Source organism: Anolis carolinensis, chromosome 3, assembly GCF_035594765.1.
Source record: "Anolis carolinensis isolate JA03-04 chromosome 3, rAnoCar3.1.pri, whole genome shotgun sequence".
NCBI classification, from domain to species: domain Eukaryota; kingdom Metazoa; phylum Chordata; class Lepidosauria; order Squamata; family Dactyloidae; genus Anolis; species Anolis carolinensis.
In genome coordinates this window covers 260,681,694-260,701,390 of record NC_085843.1, presented here as the reverse complement: position 1 = coordinate 260,701,390, position 19,697 = coordinate 260,681,694, and the positions used below count along the sequence as shown (strand labels likewise).

The following is a 19,697-nucleotide window of genomic DNA, read 5'->3' as shown; positions in this document are numbered from 1 at the left end:
CAAAATTGAGAAAAGCATCTCTATTTTAAGGATTTACAATGAGTTTAGATATTGAAGGGAGATTTGATGGAGCTAACGATAAGTGGGAATGAATAATTTTAATGTGTGGCTTGGCAGAAGAATTTATGTCATTCTAGCTGAAGGCCTCTGTTTGTCAGTCAAAACAGGACTATTGAATGGTTAAGAACAAAGCAAAAATTTGCCAGTTTTAGAACAGGGATTTTATGGTGGGTGCCTTAATAGATTTGTGCAGGATCAGAAATTATATGCAGTATTGCATATTATGCTTGCCTATAATTTACAATAACCGTAGTTTTCCTTGGCCTTTCAGGTCCAAATTCAGATGGGGAGGCTTCAGCACATGGGACAGTCCTACTGTTTTGCTTTAAAAAAAATACAACCCTCCTGCAAGTTGACCCATGCCTATTATTACTTAGGCTAGTAGTTGTTAAAAGCTTTTTGGTAGGATGATAGGCTCTCTGGCAATACATAAGCAGATGCCGCCAAGGATCCTTGACTAAGCTGGGGCTTCAATTTTTAAAAACCCAAGCTTCTTTTCAGTATTTAAGTACTATTATTATACAAACTAAGTGAAATTTGCTAGAACATGATGTCCACAAACCTGAACAGTTTTAAAAGGGGACTGAATCAATTCTTGGAGGATGGATAATTCCATAGCAACCAAACAGAAACATGCAGTTGCACTTACATCCTGTTTCTGCTTCTCATAAACAAGTGGTTGGCCACTATGTGAGCAGGGTTATAGAAGACTGCTGAAATCCAATATATGAAAGCAAACCCCTCTGAACAACTGTTGTCAAAAAAACTCATTATAGGTTCGCCTCAGAATCAGCGTAAATCAAAAACAACTTGAAGACACTCGACAACCATATCAGTACCTTTGACTTGAATTCCCAGTTTTTTGAGTGCCTCCTCTACAGACTGACTTTCTCTCTTCCTCATGAAGCCGTTATCTATGTGCACGGCTATTACTTGGTCTTGATTCAAAGCACGATTCAGCAATGCTGTACATACTGTGGAATCCACACCTCCACTGAGTAAAACCTGAAAAGAGTGAGAAAAGGAGACAAAGTCAAAGGTTTAATGCATTTAGTAAACAGGTGGACATCCACAATTCAAATACAGCAATGTAGTTCCTTTATTGTTTGTGTTTAATAATATACAACTCACAATACAATGAAGTTAACAAGTGAAGAAAGAAAGGAAAGCACCCCAGATTTCAGGAAAGCCGCTATTGCCCAAACATGGAAACTGAAACTAAATAAGGATCATATGCAAACACAACTCTTATTAAGCAAAATAGGAAAAGTGGATCAAAATTTCAAACCTTACCAAAACTTTTGATGACCCTACTTTCTCTTTGATGTCTCGAATGCACTCCAATTCTCTGTTTTGAACTGTGAAGGTACCACTGCAGCCAGCAATATCATAAAGGAAGTTTTTCAGCATCACCTTTCCATTCACCGTAAGGCTAACTTCAGGATGAAACTGTGCCCCATACAGTTTTTTAGATTCATTTGCTATAGCTAAGAAGGTATAAAAAAGTAGAATATTTAAAAATATATTGATATGACAAGAAACTACATATATAGGGGAAGAGGTAACTTTGCATAAATGATAAAAAACAATTAGAAGGTCTTATTAAAATGTCAGAATATATATTTTGGCAAATGTAAATATACAACCCACTCTAATGAAATATTATAATTTCCTGTCAGAAATAGGCCAAGAAGATCAAATAAAGACAACCTGATAGAATATCAATAAACCTGATCAAAGGCATTAAAATAAAATATGCTCCATTTCCTGAATACATTGTACTAATTCCAATTAGTCCCAACGAGAGTAGACCCAATGAATCAGTCCAAATATGGTAAGCCAATAGTTATGTGAGTTTCACTGATTTAGTTGATTTATCAATTGGATTTAGACACAGGTCACAGATATTACACTTGATTCTAATATTTCTGAACAGAAATGACTATTTGTATATTCTGTGCATAGAAATACATAACAGAAAGTAATGCAGTGAAGTGAGACTTAGATTCATCCAAGGAAAAGACATAAACTGTTGCTCCATAACCAGCAGTTTACATTTGCTGATCAAAATAGGAAGACAATACTCTTATGTTGTAGTACAAGTTTATAACACACACTCCTAATGAAAAACTCCTGAGTGTGCAAGTAGAACAAGAACTTTACATAATTCCATTGAAACATTCCAGTGGAATTTCCATTCATCTCTATGACAAAGCTAACCATAGAATCATAGAATCATATAATCATAGAATAATAGAATTGGAAGAGACCTCATGGGCCATCCAGTCCAACCCCCCGCTAAGAAGCAGGAAATCGCATTCAAAGCACCCCCGACAGATCAAAGCACCCTCGACAAAGCTAACCATTGTTTGCATGCTAGGAGCCAGTATGGTGTAGTGGTTTGAGCATTGATCTACGAACCTAGAGACCGGGTTTCGAATTCCCATTTGGCCATGAAGCCACTGGGAGATCTTGGCCATGTCACGCCCGCTCAGCCTCAGAGTAAGGCAATGAGAAACCTCTTCTGAACCAATGTTGGTAATAAAACCATGTGACAGAGTCACTTTAGGGTTGCCATAGGTTCTAAATGACTTGAAGGTGTATTACAGCAACAATGTGCACTTGCCCCCTAGTTCCATCGTACACAAGTGTAGAAGACATAAAGCTTCCACTGTAGAACTGCAGTTTACAGCTCACTGAAATAGAATTTTTAAATCATTCTTTTTCACAAAAATATGAACATACGAGACAAAGGCTTCTGATCTTATAAACAGACTAAAAGAGATTCCGCCTTATGAGACGTTAACTACAATAACAGTGTTCTACTGCCATACTTACATATGATTATACTATCATCCCCTTCCCAAACTCCTGCCTTTTCAGTCAAATGGTGCCCCAACCAATGGGTTTCCATGCTGCCACAAATAAGGATGCTGGGAAATGATGGCTGTAGTGCTCGCCTGGTTGCAGGGCACACTGAAAACAGGGAACTGGGGGGAAAACCCTCAATATCCTGCTGCAACTATTTTTCTCAATGCACTCTGCCATCAAGAGATAGCTGCAACCATAGTTTCCCAGTTTTTTTGATCCAGAGTGCATTGAAAACTCCTTTGCTGAGGTGCTTCCTGGTTGAAAAGGTAGGCCTTGGTGGGGAGGGGGGCTGGTTATTAATGACAATAATAACAAATTCCAAAAGTTGTGCGATTGTAAATCTGGCTTATGATGACATAATCACTGAATAAGATGTTGAATAATGTTTTTAAAATAAAAGTTTAAAAATACCTCCTAAATTGTAAGTACTGTAAGATTTTCACTTGCATAAAATACTGAAAATTATTTTAAAAGAAATAAAATGATCTAAAAATTCAAGTATGACATTCCGCTCTTTATCTTTTAATACAAATTATGTATTATTACCACGGAGAAACACTTTCAAGTTAAGTCTAAGTACATGGTCAAAAGCATGAAAAATTGAACCCAAAATCAAAGTATACTTATCACAGAGTGTATGCTTGTGTGTGCACAATAAAACAGAACACAACAACCTGTGCAGGTCTAGCAATACAAACTATATCTGTCCCCTGTTATTACACTGTCATATTCAAACTACTCCAATGTAAATATTGAAATAAAGTTATAATTGAAAACTGGAATCAACTACTATACTGTTCAATTTTGGCTGAACTCCCCAGATGAGTATTTTTTTATAACAAAAACAAACCCAATTCTGTCTAGAAATTAAGAGGATACATATTTTGAGTTAAACTTACTGAGATATATTTGTACATTTAATAGATTACTATGAGAAAATCAAATAGTTAAATGGCATGAAAAAACATACCTGCTATAACATTTCCAGACTGTGCAACAACTTTGAATCCATCTGCTACCTTATCTACACTATCTCCATGTGTGAGGAGTACAATCTCTTCCTTCTGAAGTCCCCTAAAACAGAATTATAAGAACAGAATGATTGAATAAAACCACAACATTGTCAACATAAAATCAGATGTGGAAGGGACCTCACAGGCCACCAAGTCCAACCACCTGCTCATGCAACATCCCAAGTTCATTCTAATGTTCATTTGAAATTTACCCGCTTGGAACATAAAACCATTAGATCTGATCCCTCCCTCTGGAACAGCAGAGGAGAGATCTACTCCCTCCTCTTTCTGATGTCCTTAATGGTATTTAAAATGAAAGCAGATTGAACACCCCAACTCCTCCAACCTTTCCTCATATTTTGTTCTCTACACCTTGTATCATTATTTTTGTCTTTGTTTCAGACCACTTTAACTTGTCTATCTTCTTCTTACAACATGGTGTCCAGCATTGAATATAGTATTCCAGATGAGTGATCACTAGTGCAGAATAAAGCGGGACTATTACTTCTCTCAACTTATAAACTATGCTTCTACTAAGGCAGTCAAAAATAGCATTTACCTTCTTTGCTGCTGCATCATGTTCAATTTCTGATAAACAATAGCCCTAAGAATATAGTACTCCAAAATTATGTATCTCCCATCCTATACCTGTACATTTGTTTTTTAGTTTATCAAGGTCTCTTTGAATTCTCTTCCTATCTTTCAATGTCTTAGCCAGCCCACTGCAAATGTGATAAGGATTCCTTCCCATCTAAGTCACTGAAGGCTAAATATTGAAAGGTAATGGCCCTAGAGCAGAACTCTGATACCTCCTTTCATTTGAAGTGCAACTACTGATGATGACTCTATGAGTAACTTCCGAAACAATTATGGTTAATTTGACAATGTTTCCATCTATTCCATAATTAATCAGTTTGCCTAACACACACACACACACACACACACATATATACATCAATCAACTAAAAACAATACACAGTGGACTGAAGTGCTCCAGATAATTTTTTCATTATTTGGAATGGATAAAAATTAGTTATAAAAAGCATCTTTTTTAAACCCATCTCCAATCCATCCTCATTTTTTACCAAAGAATTTGCATACCTGAAGAGTGAACACGTATTATCTACACTGATGCTGAACACGCCATCTTCTCTAACATCTTTCTTGTGTACTGTACCTCCAAATACCTTATTCATCATCTGTGAAAAATAGAAAAGCTAATGAATCACGCAATACAGTTAACCTTATATTGCTTCCATCTGCACTAACACCATTGTGCACAAATCAGCCATAAAGCAGGTGATATGATCAGTGTACCAGAAACCTTTTATCAGTCAAAGCTGCACATACTTCTAAACATTAAGTTCAATATTTCAAACAAAGTTAGGTAAACCTCCCTTGCTTATAGTCACCTGCACTGCATCTCTCTTTACTCCTATAGACCTGCCACTTAGTTCTCATTTTGCTATTAAGGGCTGGGAAGGAGGAAAAAAATCACATTCATGTATCACTCAGTGTTATACATTTTGCTTCTATCCCTCTCCAATTTTCACTGAAACATTATGTAGAACTGATTAGTTTTTAACTGGATTGTTTTTGTTGTCAAAAGTTTTTGTTGTTTTTAATACTAATGATATTTAATTATGTTTCAATATTTGTATGTTTATATTTTACAATTGTATTGAATTGCTTTTAATGCAAGCAGCCTTGAAGAGAAAAGTGGGATATAAATAAATATAACAATAATAATGCAAATAATTATTAATAATAGCAGTCTACTCCCATTTTGCAAGGGAGAAATAGCTAGGTTCAATAAGACATTATATTTGCATTTTTATTGTAACTTCTGAAGGAGACCAACTCTTGTTAGTGGCTGAAAGGTGTTGGACTTTTTAAAACAAATAAAGCACATGCAATGTTGTATACTAATCTGCTTTGACTTTTCATATGTGCTCATCAGTTCTCCACTATAACCAACAAACCCAACTACTACTGGTTATAAACACGTTTGCCTTGTTCTCAAACCCTATTTAAATATCAATTAATCATAAATTATTAATATCCTGGGGAAGCTTAGAGATGTCTGCTGTGCCAGTCACATCCTCTGCCAGTCTATTGTGCAAACAGCTACAAAAGAAACCTGCTGAACCTATGAAGACTGTTTCAAGGAGAATATTTTACAAACATGCTCCTAATGCCGGAATGGGGAAAATATTTTCCCTTCTGTGAGACAAATACCAGTTTCATAAGGATCTCCGTGGACTATATACCAGCATTTTATAGAGCTCACACAGAGTGTATAAACAAAGCAAAGTGAGCAAGGCCAAATTGAATTCTTACCAGTTTAAAACATCTGCAAAAGCAACAGCTCAGGCATACCATACAAAGCAAGAAATCAAGTTAATGCATATCTACGCAAGAGAAGGTCCCACAAAAATAGCTTCTCATGCTTTAAACCAGAGCTCTGCTCATACAATGTATTCCTGGGGTTGAAACCAAAGTTCAGTTTCATGCAACAACTACCCAGGTTTTAAATAGCTTCTTATCTCTGATCAGTGATTGGAGATGAGAACAGAAGACATTTGTGGTCCATACCAAGCCTAGGGGCTGGGATCTCCCTATTTTGGCCATAATACAAGGGTCGTGTTGGATTGAGGAACACAGATAGATTGAGTGGACCAGCACATGTCACCTTCCCATCCTTTCTATGCTGCTAATCATACAAAGGTATCAGCATCTGATTAGACCTTTGTTAATAGCTGAATGGAAAGACTATTCTTACCATCCTATTGCTGAGACTACAGGTAGGACTGTACGGAATTGCTCTTCTTCCTTAAGAATTTCCTATACATAGAGTAAGAGTGGGAGACATGCATCCTATGGACTTCATTAAGTCGGGGGGGGGGGTGTCAATGTGGCTCTTAGGCTCCCACTGACCCCCTTACTGAACACACAAAAACATGCAAATTATTGTTATATGTGGTTTTGAGAAAGAGCTCCTTGTGTGATCTGTAATATAAAGCAAAGGGATACTTCTCCCCCCCCCCCCACCTCCCTTAATTACAGCGTTCAGGCAGATGTGAAAATGCTGATTATTATTCTTTCAACATATCATAGAGGAAGATTATTCATCCACTTGGACCACCAGTAAGCCGCTATTTTTTATCTTGGATTACAAACTACACAAACAGCAGTCTTCTCCTTGTACATATAACCATGACTATGGCATTCAGCAATTTAAAACTTGCTTTATTATTATTTCTCACTATACCGTATTTGATCTCTCATGAAACATTGCTATTTGAGGGAGTTCTGTTTTGACATGGCATTTATTGCGCTTGACTGTTTCTGCATTGTTACAACAAATTTTAAACAGTTGTATTTTGATGTTTCAGAGATGAATAGAATCTGAAAACAGTTTCGCACTAACTCAGGTAGGATCACATTTTGATGCTAGTTTTTGATTCTGTGCATTACTGTATGGCAGTTTTGGTCCTAGCACAGGGCACATTTCTATTCATATGGATGGAAGTTACCAAATTTTTTCTGAACTTAATCAAGGATTCTAAAGGACTTCTATGTACCCGTTTGCCTTTATCACAGAAAACATTTATATATATATATATATATATATATATATATATATATATATATATATACACATAGAGAGAGAGAGAGAGAGAGAGAGAGAGAGAGAGAGAGAGAGAGAGAGAGAGAGAAGACATTTCTAAAAGAGTTGGCCACACATGTTTTTCTTCTTATTCACAGAAAAACATGTATTTTTTAACTTCATTATGCTAATTAATTCTTGGGATTAATTGGGAGGAATGTTTGTTCATACAACTTGTACATTGGGTTACTTAAATTTGTTCAGTAGTCATATATCTTCCCATTTTTGTCCCAACTAGAATAGACAATTTAGATAAATGGGCCTTGTCAGGCAATACTTAAATTTAAATGTGTCTACTCTAAGGCGGAATGAATATGTGCTCCTGTTTGGGTTGACCCATCCTTTCAGAACCCAATTTAGACTATTTTTCCCCTCACCTTGTGTTCATACTCTTATTTAACTATACTAATCAAAGAACTTGTTCATATTCTAGTCTTCTTTCACTCTTCTTTTTGTTGCAAACATCTTTTTCCAAATTATGTTGCTGGTCAATTTTAGAAACTGTCATTTCTACACACCATTTTATTTCCAAACGGTATTTTGACTCCCATTTCATTCTTTGTCTTTTAGTTTCTCCCCCACTTTCTGTGGGCTAGATTTCTACACCTTTCCAAAAACTTCAGTCTTACAAGCTCTCAGTTGCTTTTTTACTTATGCTTCCATCATTTCATTCCTTATATCTTCTTATTGCAGTTTTTGTTCCTTGCTCTTACACTTGCTCTTTTACATCTGCTTCCTTCAACCTACTTTCTTTCTAACGTACTGGTCTCCCCTCAGCTATTTTCAATCTTGCCGTAAAGCTGCTGAGTACCTCTGGCACAAATTTCAGTGTCTGTCTTCATTCATTATAAATACAGGCTTTCATCCTATTTCTATGCTTTATTTTTGGCTGAGACATCTTACCATCTTGCCACCCTTGTTTTCACAATTTTTGTTCTCCAAGCTACCTGAACAACTAATGCAGGTTGTCTTCCACTTCGTCTTACAGATCTCACATACTAATAGAAATTTTAGTGTCCAGAATTCAGGTTCTTCCTTTGGCAAAATAGCCCAATAAGAACCTAGTATGATCAGCAAATGACAGTTAAGTGGGGAGAATGTAAAACAGTAACTTTCTCAGAAGCTCTCCAATGCATTCTGCAACATTTTGTTGTAGATCACACTTCCATATTCCAACAGCAACTTTGTTTCTCTAAATTCTGTTAGATAGAGGAAAACTCCAAAATTTAGGTACAGGGAGTTTGGGAGAATTCCAAGTTTTGCAGATGCGTTGTGCAAAGATTTTCATCATCAATAAAAAAGACTAGTGCAGAATGACTATGCTCAGTATACATGGAGTCTTTACAATTTTTTAAAAAAATTAGGGTATCCATTCTTCACAATGATAGAGCTTTGACAACATTAACTTTTATGATTTCATCTTAGAGAATTGTGAGACTTATAGCTCTGGAAGTCCAAACTGGATGGAAGTGAAAGTGTTGTCAAAATGCTTTGGTTTTATTTTAGAAATACACTTGAGACTATAGGAAACAGGAAAAGGAGGGTAATGAAATATCAAGAAAGAGGCCACAGCAACCTGTCTTTCACAAGGGATTTGTGTTCAGCAATGCAAAATTTTGCTACAAGTCTGAATTCTAAAATTTTGCTGTATGAAGTGGGAAAACTATTTTACATTAGCTAAGGTTGCATGATCTGGGGGCAAAGATTGATTGACAATAGCATCAATTTTAATGGACAGATTTGAGAAGCTTTGAGGGCACTGAATGGGCTTCAGGGGTCATAAATGCCAGTGCAAAGTAGGCCGTACATTGCCCACTCCTTTTCTACAGCTTCTATTGACATATCTTCTAATTTTCTTTTTTTCCTGTCAATTGTCTCCAGAGACCAATTGATACCCACTTCTCTTTAATACTTTCCCCCTTGGCAACCCAATTCCCTTCTTTGATTTGTGCTATCATTGTTATGCTGACAATATGCTGTACTTCCTTTCTGTTCCCTTTCTCTGCTCTTGCTAATATCTGACTCTTACAGTTACTACAGCTTCAATACTGGGTCATTACCTCAGATTCAATATATATTCCATCTCCTCTTAAACCTTCATTTGTTCCCTTCATTGGCAAAATCACTCTTCAGTCTTCCCAGCAAGTTAAGGAGCTTGAGTGATATTTTTAAATCCTTTTTTGTGTTACATTACTGCTCTAGCTAAGGTCTGTCAGTTCCAATACTTCTGAATTTCATCCTCTCTTATCTACTTATTAACAGCTTTCTTCACACCCACATTCTATCTTGTGTTGATTATTACAATATTTTGCTCACTGTTTTCCCTACCTCTCCACTTAAACTTATTCTTCAGTCTCAACATTTCTGGCATGCCTCATTTTCTTCCCTTCACGCTTTAATCATATTATACCTATACAGGTTTCCCTTCACTGGCTTTCTCTATTGTCCCATATTAAAATTTTGAATAATTTCTAACTTTCAAGTCAGTTCATGGTCTCGCCCCACTTATCTTTTGTTGTTTGCGCTCTACTTTCCTTCTCAGTCTCACCATTCATCAAATACTAATCTCCTTATTAAGCTGCCATTCCCTTGTGTGCTTTCTTCTCTTGTATTCTTTCACAGCCTGCCACATGGTCCCTTGTGTGCAACGAACTCTCTCCATTCATTCATTTGTCAGTTCCCCTTTTTACCCCCATTAAATCAATTGTATAAAATACACCTCTTTTGTCATTAGCACTTCATTCTTGCTACTGCTTTGTTCTGGTTATTTTCTTATTGTTAGGCTTAATTTCCCCACCCTTTAATTTTGTTTTTAATTTTAGGTGACCTTACTATTTCCAAACAACCACTCCTTTTTGTCCAATGGTATTACCTTGACTACAAACCTTCAGTCAAGGCCTTCTGCATTCTACTCATGTACCACATTTTGCATACTTAACGTGTTTCTATAAATGATAAATGAGGAGGAAGTGTCTAGAAAAACTATTTTGGGATGACTGAATGCAATATCTGTCCATGTAAACTGCTCATAGTATCTTAGTCACCACACTAATTTTCCTAAAAGCTGGAACTGGGGGAAAATACTTCTTGTCACCACAAACTATCATGAATGGCTGAAATAGTTTGGAAGTTTAAAAATTAATTTTTGGACTGCAAGTTCTGGTAAATGCTACAAACAAATATCAGTGTTGAAATTAAATATCAGAACTGATAGGTGACTGCGATCCCATTATTAAAAGTAATGTTTTTCCTTCCCAGTGATGGACTAAAAAAAACATGATTCATTACAAAGCTAATATTTACAAGACATATGTCTACAGAATCCTTGCAATCATGCACATAGTACACATGGGACTATAGTAAATGATATCTGTTTTTCAGGTTTTTTTCAAAAGAGTCATTGTCTGAAGTCCATATCAAGACATCTACTTCGTGCTATAATTTCCATACACTGTTCTTCTACATATTATGCAGAAACCAGACTCTTTAACATATAGGCACAAAATACTATCTGTACAAAATGCAATCAGCACCTGCATGCCATAGCAGATTCCTAGAACTGGTTTGCCTATTGTAAAAATTGCCGGATCAAACCATGGAGCATCTTCTGCATAGACTGAGTTTGGACCTCCAGATATGATGATAGCCCTGGGAAAGAAACAGACCTTTTAAAACAACAACAAAAAACATAAACATGGATTTTGAAAGTCAACATTGCTTTAATAAATTATATATTTACTATACATTTGCACAAGATCCAATTAAAGCAGTTCAACACAAATGCAAGACATCTTTAATTGACAAAAGCAGGAAATTGCACCTCTGTGGAACAAACAGTCAAGATTAGAATGTTGTCTGGACTAAAAGGAAAAGGTAGCTGTTGCACACTGCACCAACTCTGCTAAGAAAGAGCGGAACTGGCAAAAAACACATTACACCAGTGCTAGATGATCTATCTATATTGACTTCCTGCCATCTTTCAGACACAATTCAAAAGACTGACTTTCATCTAAAAGATGGTATTCAAAGGGTACAAGTCAGCTATTAACCTTTGTTGCTTCTATTTATTTGGCTTATTTCCCACTTTTCAACCTACATTTTATTTCACAATAGATTTTTTTTACTATCCCCTACAAATAGACACTAAAATCCCAATACCATTTCTTTACCCGCTTTATAATACAAACTGCAATATACTTCTGTATAAGTATGCCAAAATTTGACTCCAAAATCCTGGGTTGAGTTGTACACAAACCAATGCATTTTCTCTGCTCACCAAGCAAAGGAACTGGAATGTGTACTTGAAAAACCTGGGAATACCTGCTTGAAAAGATAGCAGTGGCAATGAGTCTTTGGCATTTCCCTGCCAAGACAAGAAATGCAGAAGGGATCGGTCCTTTCTCTACAGCAGGCTCTCCCCATACAGACTAAGTTTTTGCTAAAGTCTCTTATAGGGGAACCTAAAAGAGATGCTGACTTCTCCACTCTCCTTGCTGTGGTCATAGATCTTTGGCTTTATTTTGCCTTAGCAGGGAGAGTGGACAGGGTTAGTGCTTCTTTTACAGTGAGCTCTCCCCAACAGACTCTTCAATCTCCAGTTTTTTGCCCTTGGCTGTCCACAGCTGGCTCACCTGAGGAGACAAGCAGGCTGGCTGTGGATAACCACCAAAGTTCTTTAGAATTCATCAAATGTTCTTCAGTCGCTGACCATTCATTTTCTTCCGTGCTCAATTTGGCCTTGCTACATAGCCAGATGGTCAGCTTGAAAGTGGGGTCCAACCTAGTTGTCACTCTCTCCAGATCCCTCTTTCACAGCTGGAGAGGCAGACCATTTCTTGCCTTTCAGCTGACTTCACTGGATCATCTCCACTGCCAAACCTTGGTTGTTGTTAGCCAGTCAGGGAGTGAGGTTGGGCAGCAAACAGTATCCAAAGAAATCAGGCAAGAAACGGACACTTCTCTAGTCACAGCGGAGAGATCCTCGGAAAGTTTGTCTCTTTCTGTCCAACTTCTCTAAAGAGACAGGCAGGCCGAGGATCCCTTTGTTGCACCTGGAAGAACAGCTGGATCTCTCATCCTTTGCATGACTTCTCTGGATCCTCTTTGTTGCTCAACTACCTCTCTTTTGTTGTTGATAGCTGGCCCGTAAGCAGTAGTGAAGGTTCACAGCAGCAAAAAGGATCCTAAAAAGGCAGTGAAAAGATCAGCTCCTTCTGGAGAGCAATGGCTGAGGCAGAGTGCATGTTCAGACTGATTGAGTGGCAAGTAAAGTCAGTTAAGGAAAATGGGCAAGGGATTTCCCCCTTCCTCACTGAATTTCATTGGCAGATAAGAAGAGGTACTTCAATGGCTGAAAGCTGGGACTATGTATACAAGTCTTAAGATGTCAATGAAGAACTATGCCTATTTTGTAAACCCAGTTCGCTGTGGATTCTGCAACAAAATGTGAACCCTGATGTCTCATTCTGGTGCATTGAGAAGCATACAAACGGATGTGTTGCTCTTCAGGGGAGAAACCCTTATAATTAATTAACCTTTTGATTACATAAACTGGGCCTTGCAACCTTCTGGACATACCCTAAGCCAGTTTATAAGCCAAGCTCCGTGTTCATCTAAATTCATTCCTCAACAACTAAAAAATTAGATTCCAGTTTATACAAGAAATTGAACTGGTGTGATTCTTCATGGAAAAGTCAGTTAGGACTTGGTAGGTAAAGATGCATGTTTGTATATTTATCACATTTTTGAATCCCCACAGGAAGAAAGGTGGGGTATAAATAAAGTTAATAATAATAATACTCTCAAAAACAGCAAGTCTGCAGTTGGCACACAATGATTTTGGATCTCCTGAACAGTTGCATTTTAGATTAACATAAAACAGTCAACTGAGAGCTTTAGAGACAAAGAAGGCTGCAAATAAAGTGAGTATCTAGGCAACTAACCTATTCTAAAATAAATAAAATAAAGAATTCTGATAAATTATGATGTGTCATTTGTTCAAATTTCTGAACTTCTAACATTGAAGAGATACACTTTATACACTCTGACTCCTCCAGTATTTTATGTCTCTTTTTCTCCAACAAAAATAAGAACAAATGAATTTCTTTTAAAAAATCCCCAGTAGGCCTTTTATTTGAATTAAGCTGCCAAGAGATAGAGTCTTTATGTACGCACATAAAAAGCATCTTTAATCCAAGTTGTGAATCAAGCATTTTTCTGACACTTGCACAAAAGTGGAACCACAAACAAATATCCCCATTGGTGAATAAACATACAAAATATGTCTTTGCCCAATTATATATCTCAGTAGTGATTATTTTTGTTATTTCAATCTTTATATATTTTAGAATCAAAAGAAAAGTCAGTATGTTTTAAACTGGAAAAAACTTGTACCTCTTATCCAGAAAAAAGGAGTCTGAAAAGGACACAGTGACCACAGTATTGTCATGGTAAGGTAAAGGTAAAGGTTTCCCCTGACGTTAAGCCCAGTTATGTCTGACTCTAGGGGTTGGTGTTCATCTCCATTTCTAAGCCGAAGAGCCGGCGTTGTCTGTAGACACCTCCAAGGTCATGTGGCCGACATCACTGCATGGAGCGCCGTTACCTTTACGCCGGAGCGGTACCTATTGATCTACTCACATTGGCATGTTTTCGAACTGCTAGGTTGGCAGAAGCTGGAGCAATAGCGGGCGCTCACTCCGCTCCCGGGATTTGAACCTGGGACCTTTCAGACTGCAAGTTCAGCAGCTCAGTGCTTTAACACACTTCGCCACCGGGGCTCCTTATATTGTCATGGCATGTCCCTAAACTTATGAAGAAAGAGACTCACCAATTTTTGTCCCTGTTGCGGAGGCATTCTAAATAGAAGGGTTTATATAAGTAAATTTTTGAAGGAGAATCTGTAAAACTTAATTTCCTTCAGCTTCTCATTGTTGCACTGTTATATTTCATTCTATCCCATCTCATGACTGAGTTGCAAATTATTAACTTGTAATCTATAACAATCATATTTTCACATACACTTATTGAAATATGTGTGATATCATACATCTTCAGGAATATAATATTTTTTAATGTATGTATTTTCTCAAGTTATTCTCCCATTTGAGCTTGTGTATACATTCCTCAAAATAGTGTAAGCATAGAATTATAGGGTGACCACAGCAGCCATTCAGTCCAAACACATTGCCATGGAGGAATACACAATCAAAGCATGTTTAAATTTTAAATGAACACTTAAAATATCTACTGTGGAGGGAACTTTATCTCCAACTTTCAAATGGCTTTGAATACATGCTTAGGCTACAGAAGTGTACATATTATACAGTTACCTTGAAATACTACATTGAAATAACATTGAAAGAATTACTCACCCATCTCTATTTTAAAATAAGCATGAAAAAGAAGCAAGTGTAAAAATGTGTGAGTAGCTGTTTCTGCCATCCCATCCTATGTCAGAGGCACATGACCCACTTTGCATGAGTTCACTTCAAGAACTCATTGATAAGTCTAAATACTAGATCTCTTGAGAAAACATGATGATTGCTGTTCTATGGATGGTTCAACTGAAATGGTAAAACCGCTGGATCACCCTGTTCATCAGCAGATCCTCTCCTGCCATTCTGTTGACTGAGCCTCTCTCGCTTATCATACAACCACTTTACAACTAAGGACCAAATTGCAATGTTAACTTTTAAAGACTGTTTGATAGAACAGCAGGTGTAGAAGAACAATAGCACACCTGCTGTCTCTGCTGCCATTACACTTATAATGTTCTTCTCAGTTGGACTTTTATAGGCTTGTGAATCCATGCAGTTTCTGAATTTATATGCACTCTAGCAAGTAAAGGGTATCTGCATTCAGTTCCTTCGCATAATCCTTGGAACAGTAGGCACTGAAAATACTGTTTTCAATGGGGATCCTAGATTACACTTATATCATCTTTACTTTGATACTGACAGTAATTTTGCTTGTGAATCTTGTTAGTTTTCATATTGTCATAATGATAACCTTCATGGCACCTGGTGGGAGTTCCCAGGGCTGTTGAAGATCTGATCTTGTTCTTAAACTGAGAGATCAGAGGCAACTGACTGTATCTTCATCTCTCTCTTTCCCAAGGGAGACCAATGGAACTTCTCCAGTCCAGTATTTTATATTACACTGAAGGAACTGGCCTAAATATTTGGAATTGATATGTCATTATCATGTTGATAATAATCAACTTGATCCCTCTGTTTTGCTATTTCTAACACCCTTAGCACTTTGGCCGTAACTGGCAGAATTCTGGTCCTGAAGAGTCCAAACAAGAAATCCTTCCATTCACCTTAAGGCTGGTACAAAGGTAAAGGTTTTCTATTCCTGAAGAGTCCAAACAAGAAATCCTACCATTCACCTTAAGGCTGGTACAAAGCTAAAGGTTTTCCCCTGACATTAAGTCTAGTCGTGTCTGACTCTGGGGGTTGGTGCTCATCTCTATTTCTAAGCCAAAGAGCTGCCGTTGTCTGTAGACACTTCCAAGGTCATGTGGCTGGCATGACTGCATGAAGTGCTGTTACTTTCCCACCAGAGCAGTACCTATTGATCTACTCACATTTGCATGTTTTCAAATTGCTAGGTTGGCAGAAGCTGAGGCTAACAGCAGGAGCTCACCCCGCTAGCTGAATTCAAACTGCCGACCTTTTGGTCAGTAAGTTCAGCAGCTCAGCATTTTAACCCGCTGCGCCACGAGGAGCGCCCTGGTACAAAATATCTGTTTACATTTATCATCTGTGTGCCTTGAAAGAACGTATAGGGATACTCTTGGCTATCTCAAGAACTAATGAATTCCTTCCTTCTGAAACCTGGGAGTCTTGCAGAGGAATAGCAGGAACCTTATACTTGAGGATAGCATATTGACAGCCAGCCACAGGTCACTTTAGTAATCTTAGGTTGGACTCGATTACTTTTTGAAAAGATATCCAAAGCATTCAACCAGATTAACCCATTGCTATTATGTGAAGTGATGAAATGCAGAGCTAAAATTACACATATGTAATGACTGCACATAAATTCTTGCATTAGTCCTTAGATGCACTTAAGCTTCTAGAACACAGCCAACAATGAGTTTGTGTATAAAGGAAAAAAAGAGCATGGAATACTTTAACATATTAGTACTGTAACATATTATAAAGTGGCTGGGGATTGGCTCCCATAAAAAATTCCTTGCACATGGAAACCACAAATTGCAGGAAGAATCCTAACCTAGACTTCTCCCATTAGCACTTTCCTGTGTGACCTTGGGTGCACCAAATATACAATCTCCTAGCAGCATCTTCTAGTTTTAGAGAGGTGTGATCCCTTCATTTTCATTGATGTGTAAACTCTCTCTCAAGAACTCCAGAGGAAATCAAAATATTGTCCAATAAATTTGACAGCCAAGTAGCTCACAATAAATAAAAGCTCTAGGCAAGACTTTGATCTGATCTTACAGATAAAAGTCAATATCTCTGAAAGCAAAACAAACAGATCAATCTTACCGGAATCCCTGTTCTTTGATGGCAAATGCAGGGGTTTCCAAGGGGAAGATCTCCGACTGGACAAAGAGTTCTCTGATTCGGCGATCTATGACTTTCCCATACTGAGCTCCGGCGTCAAGTATTACTACAGCTCCTTCATAGCGACATAAACCATCCTTGAGATCTTCTCCAGCGTTCTCCAGCTAGAAATGTGAACATCATTTACATGAGTGGTTTATTCACACATAATCCATGCAAAGCAAAAAGAGAAAGCCAGAAGACACCTTTAAAATCTTTATATACAGGCAGTCTCCGAGTTTACAAATGACTCATAGTTAAAAAAGGGGGTGACATAACAGGAAGTGAGAAGGGAAATTCCCTTCAGAAGGGAAATTCACTCCTGAAAAATCTATCATGGGGGGAAAGTGTCTCCACTGAAACGTTATCTCCAATTCTTCCACAACAAGCCAAATTTTTCAAAACCCACTTATCCTAGGGACAGAAAGTGAGGTGAAATATTCTGAAAAAGGGGCACAGACGGCAAAACAAACACTACAGCGGCGTGAACTCTTTCTTATGCTACCCAAAGATTGTGTGTGTGTGTGTATGCATGCATGTATCTGTGTGTGTGCATATAGAGGGGAGGGTGTCAGGATCCAGGCTGCAGAGCACCAATAACCATGCGCAGAGACCAGAATCTATCTAATATCTTTATTAAAGAAATATATAAAGTCAATAAAAACAAGTGAAGAATAAAGTTCAGAAGCAGACCTTTCAGATGAGGTCAAATATAGTCCAGAAATGTATTGTCCATTATAAGATATTAGAGTTCAAAGTTTTAATCCACTTGACCGAAACACACACTTTGCCAAGCAAAGTGTGGGGAAATGACAGGGTCTTTAAAGTCCAAAGTAGCTTGACAACAAGGCTGGAAAATAGACTTGATTCTTGGCTAGATCAAAACTTGAAACAAGGCAAACATGAAACATGAACTGAGTCCAGAGAAGTCCGTGAAACAAGGCAAGGCTGGAAACTTGATCCGTGAAACAAGGCAAGGCTGGAAACTTGATCCGGGAAACTGGGGTACGAAGTCCACACACGATCTCTCTCAAGCTGAACAATTGACTCCACAAGGTTCCCCTTGCGGCAAAACCCCTATATAAGGTCTTGTTTTCCCGCCAACAGAACACTTTCCCTGGAGAACAAGAAGCGAAACCCAACTCTGTCCAGATGCATGACTCCTTAGAATTTCCCAAGGGAAGCAGACCTAATCAGCTAATTGTCTGGCAACGATTCTGAGGCTCCGGCGATTAGCCTCCCTGACTCCTCTATCTCTATTATAATTGTCCTTTTGGGAAAACGGGGGAGAATTCTGCCCAAGGCTTGTTTGGTTAACTTCCTGAGGACAAACATTTTCCAGGTGGCGAGGCTCCGATTCAAGCTGAACCGGTGGAAATCCCATGTTTTCCTCCTCATCTGCCACAATAGCACTAGGAACGGGACTACAAGGCCCATGAGACATCACACTATCCCCCTCCTCAAGGCCCCTCTCCAACATGGCCCCTCTCCTCGAGTCGCGGGGCCGCGGCTTGGCAGGGTAGGCCTGATGGAAGCGGCGAACTAAGTCGGGGGCATGGACCGTGGAAGCGTCTTCCCAAGAGCGTTCTTTGGGCCCAAAACCCACCCAGTCAATGTGATACTGAAGGCGGCGGCGATGAAAGCGAGAATCCAAAATGTCCTGAACCTCGAATTCCTCCTCCCTGTCCACTAAAACAGGGGCGGGGGCTGGCCGGTCCACATCGGGGCGTACCCCATCTGCCGGAAGGAGCAGGGAACGATGAAACACCGGATGAATGCGCATGGAGCGCGGAAGTTGTAGTTTGAAAGTCACGGGGTTAAGTTGCGCCACCACTGGGTAGGGAACAATGAAGCGGGCATCTAACTTTCGGCAAGGACGGTGGGAGGGCAAAAAGCGAGTGGACAACAGAACCCGATCTCCTACCTTGATTTCAGGGCCTGGCTGGCGATGGCCGTCAGCGTGGCGTTTATAGTCCTCCTTGGCTTGATCCAGTTGTTGGTGCAAGAGTTGTTGCACTGCTGTGAGTTCTTGCAGCCAGTCCTCCGCTGCAGGGACTTCTGAAGTTTCAATGACAGAAGGGAAGAAACGCGGATGGAAGCCGTAGTTCGCAAAGAACGGGGTTTCTTTAGTTGAAGCCTGGACACCATTGTTGTAAGCAAACTCCGATAGAGGTAATAGGGAAGCCCAATTGTCCTGTTGATAGTTTACATAACAGCGAAGGTATTGTTCCAAAGTGGCATTGGTGCGCTCAGTTTGCCCATCCGTTTGGGGATGGTGAGCTGAAGATAAACGAGTCTATGCCCAATATGTTCTGTAGTGCTTTCCAGAAACGAGAGGTGAATTGAGATCCACGGTCAGTGTCAGGACCCAGGCTGCAGAGCACCAATAACCATGCACAGAGACCAGAATCTATCTAATATCTTTATTAAAGGAATATATAAAGTCAATAAAAACAAGTGAAGAATATAGTTCAGAAGTAGACCTTTCAGGAAAGGTCAAATATAGTCCAG

General features: G+C 38.6%; 1 protein-coding gene across 3 annotated transcripts in view; it reads right to left on the bottom strand.

Annotated features, from left to right (window-relative positions):
* The window catches only part of gmps (guanine monophosphate synthase), an 80,520-nt gene that overhangs the window by 13,766 nt on the left and 47,057 nt on the right, over window positions 1-19,697 (bottom strand). For all 3 annotated transcript variants that reach the window (XM_008106128.3, XM_062976694.1, XM_062976695.1), the window contains exons 2-7: window positions 17,130-17,311; window positions 11,148-11,262; window positions 5,046-5,143; window positions 3,902-4,005; window positions 1,354-1,547; window positions 900-1,065 (exon numbers count right to left, since the gene is read on the bottom strand). In XM_008106128.3, coding sequence (XP_008104335.1) covers window positions 900-1,065; window positions 1,354-1,547; window positions 3,902-4,005; window positions 5,046-5,143; window positions 11,148-11,262; window positions 17,130-17,311 — 859 coding nt within the window. The remainder of the gene's footprint in view (window positions 1-899; window positions 1,066-1,353; window positions 1,548-3,901; window positions 4,006-5,045; window positions 5,144-11,147; window positions 11,263-17,129; window positions 17,312-19,697) is intronic.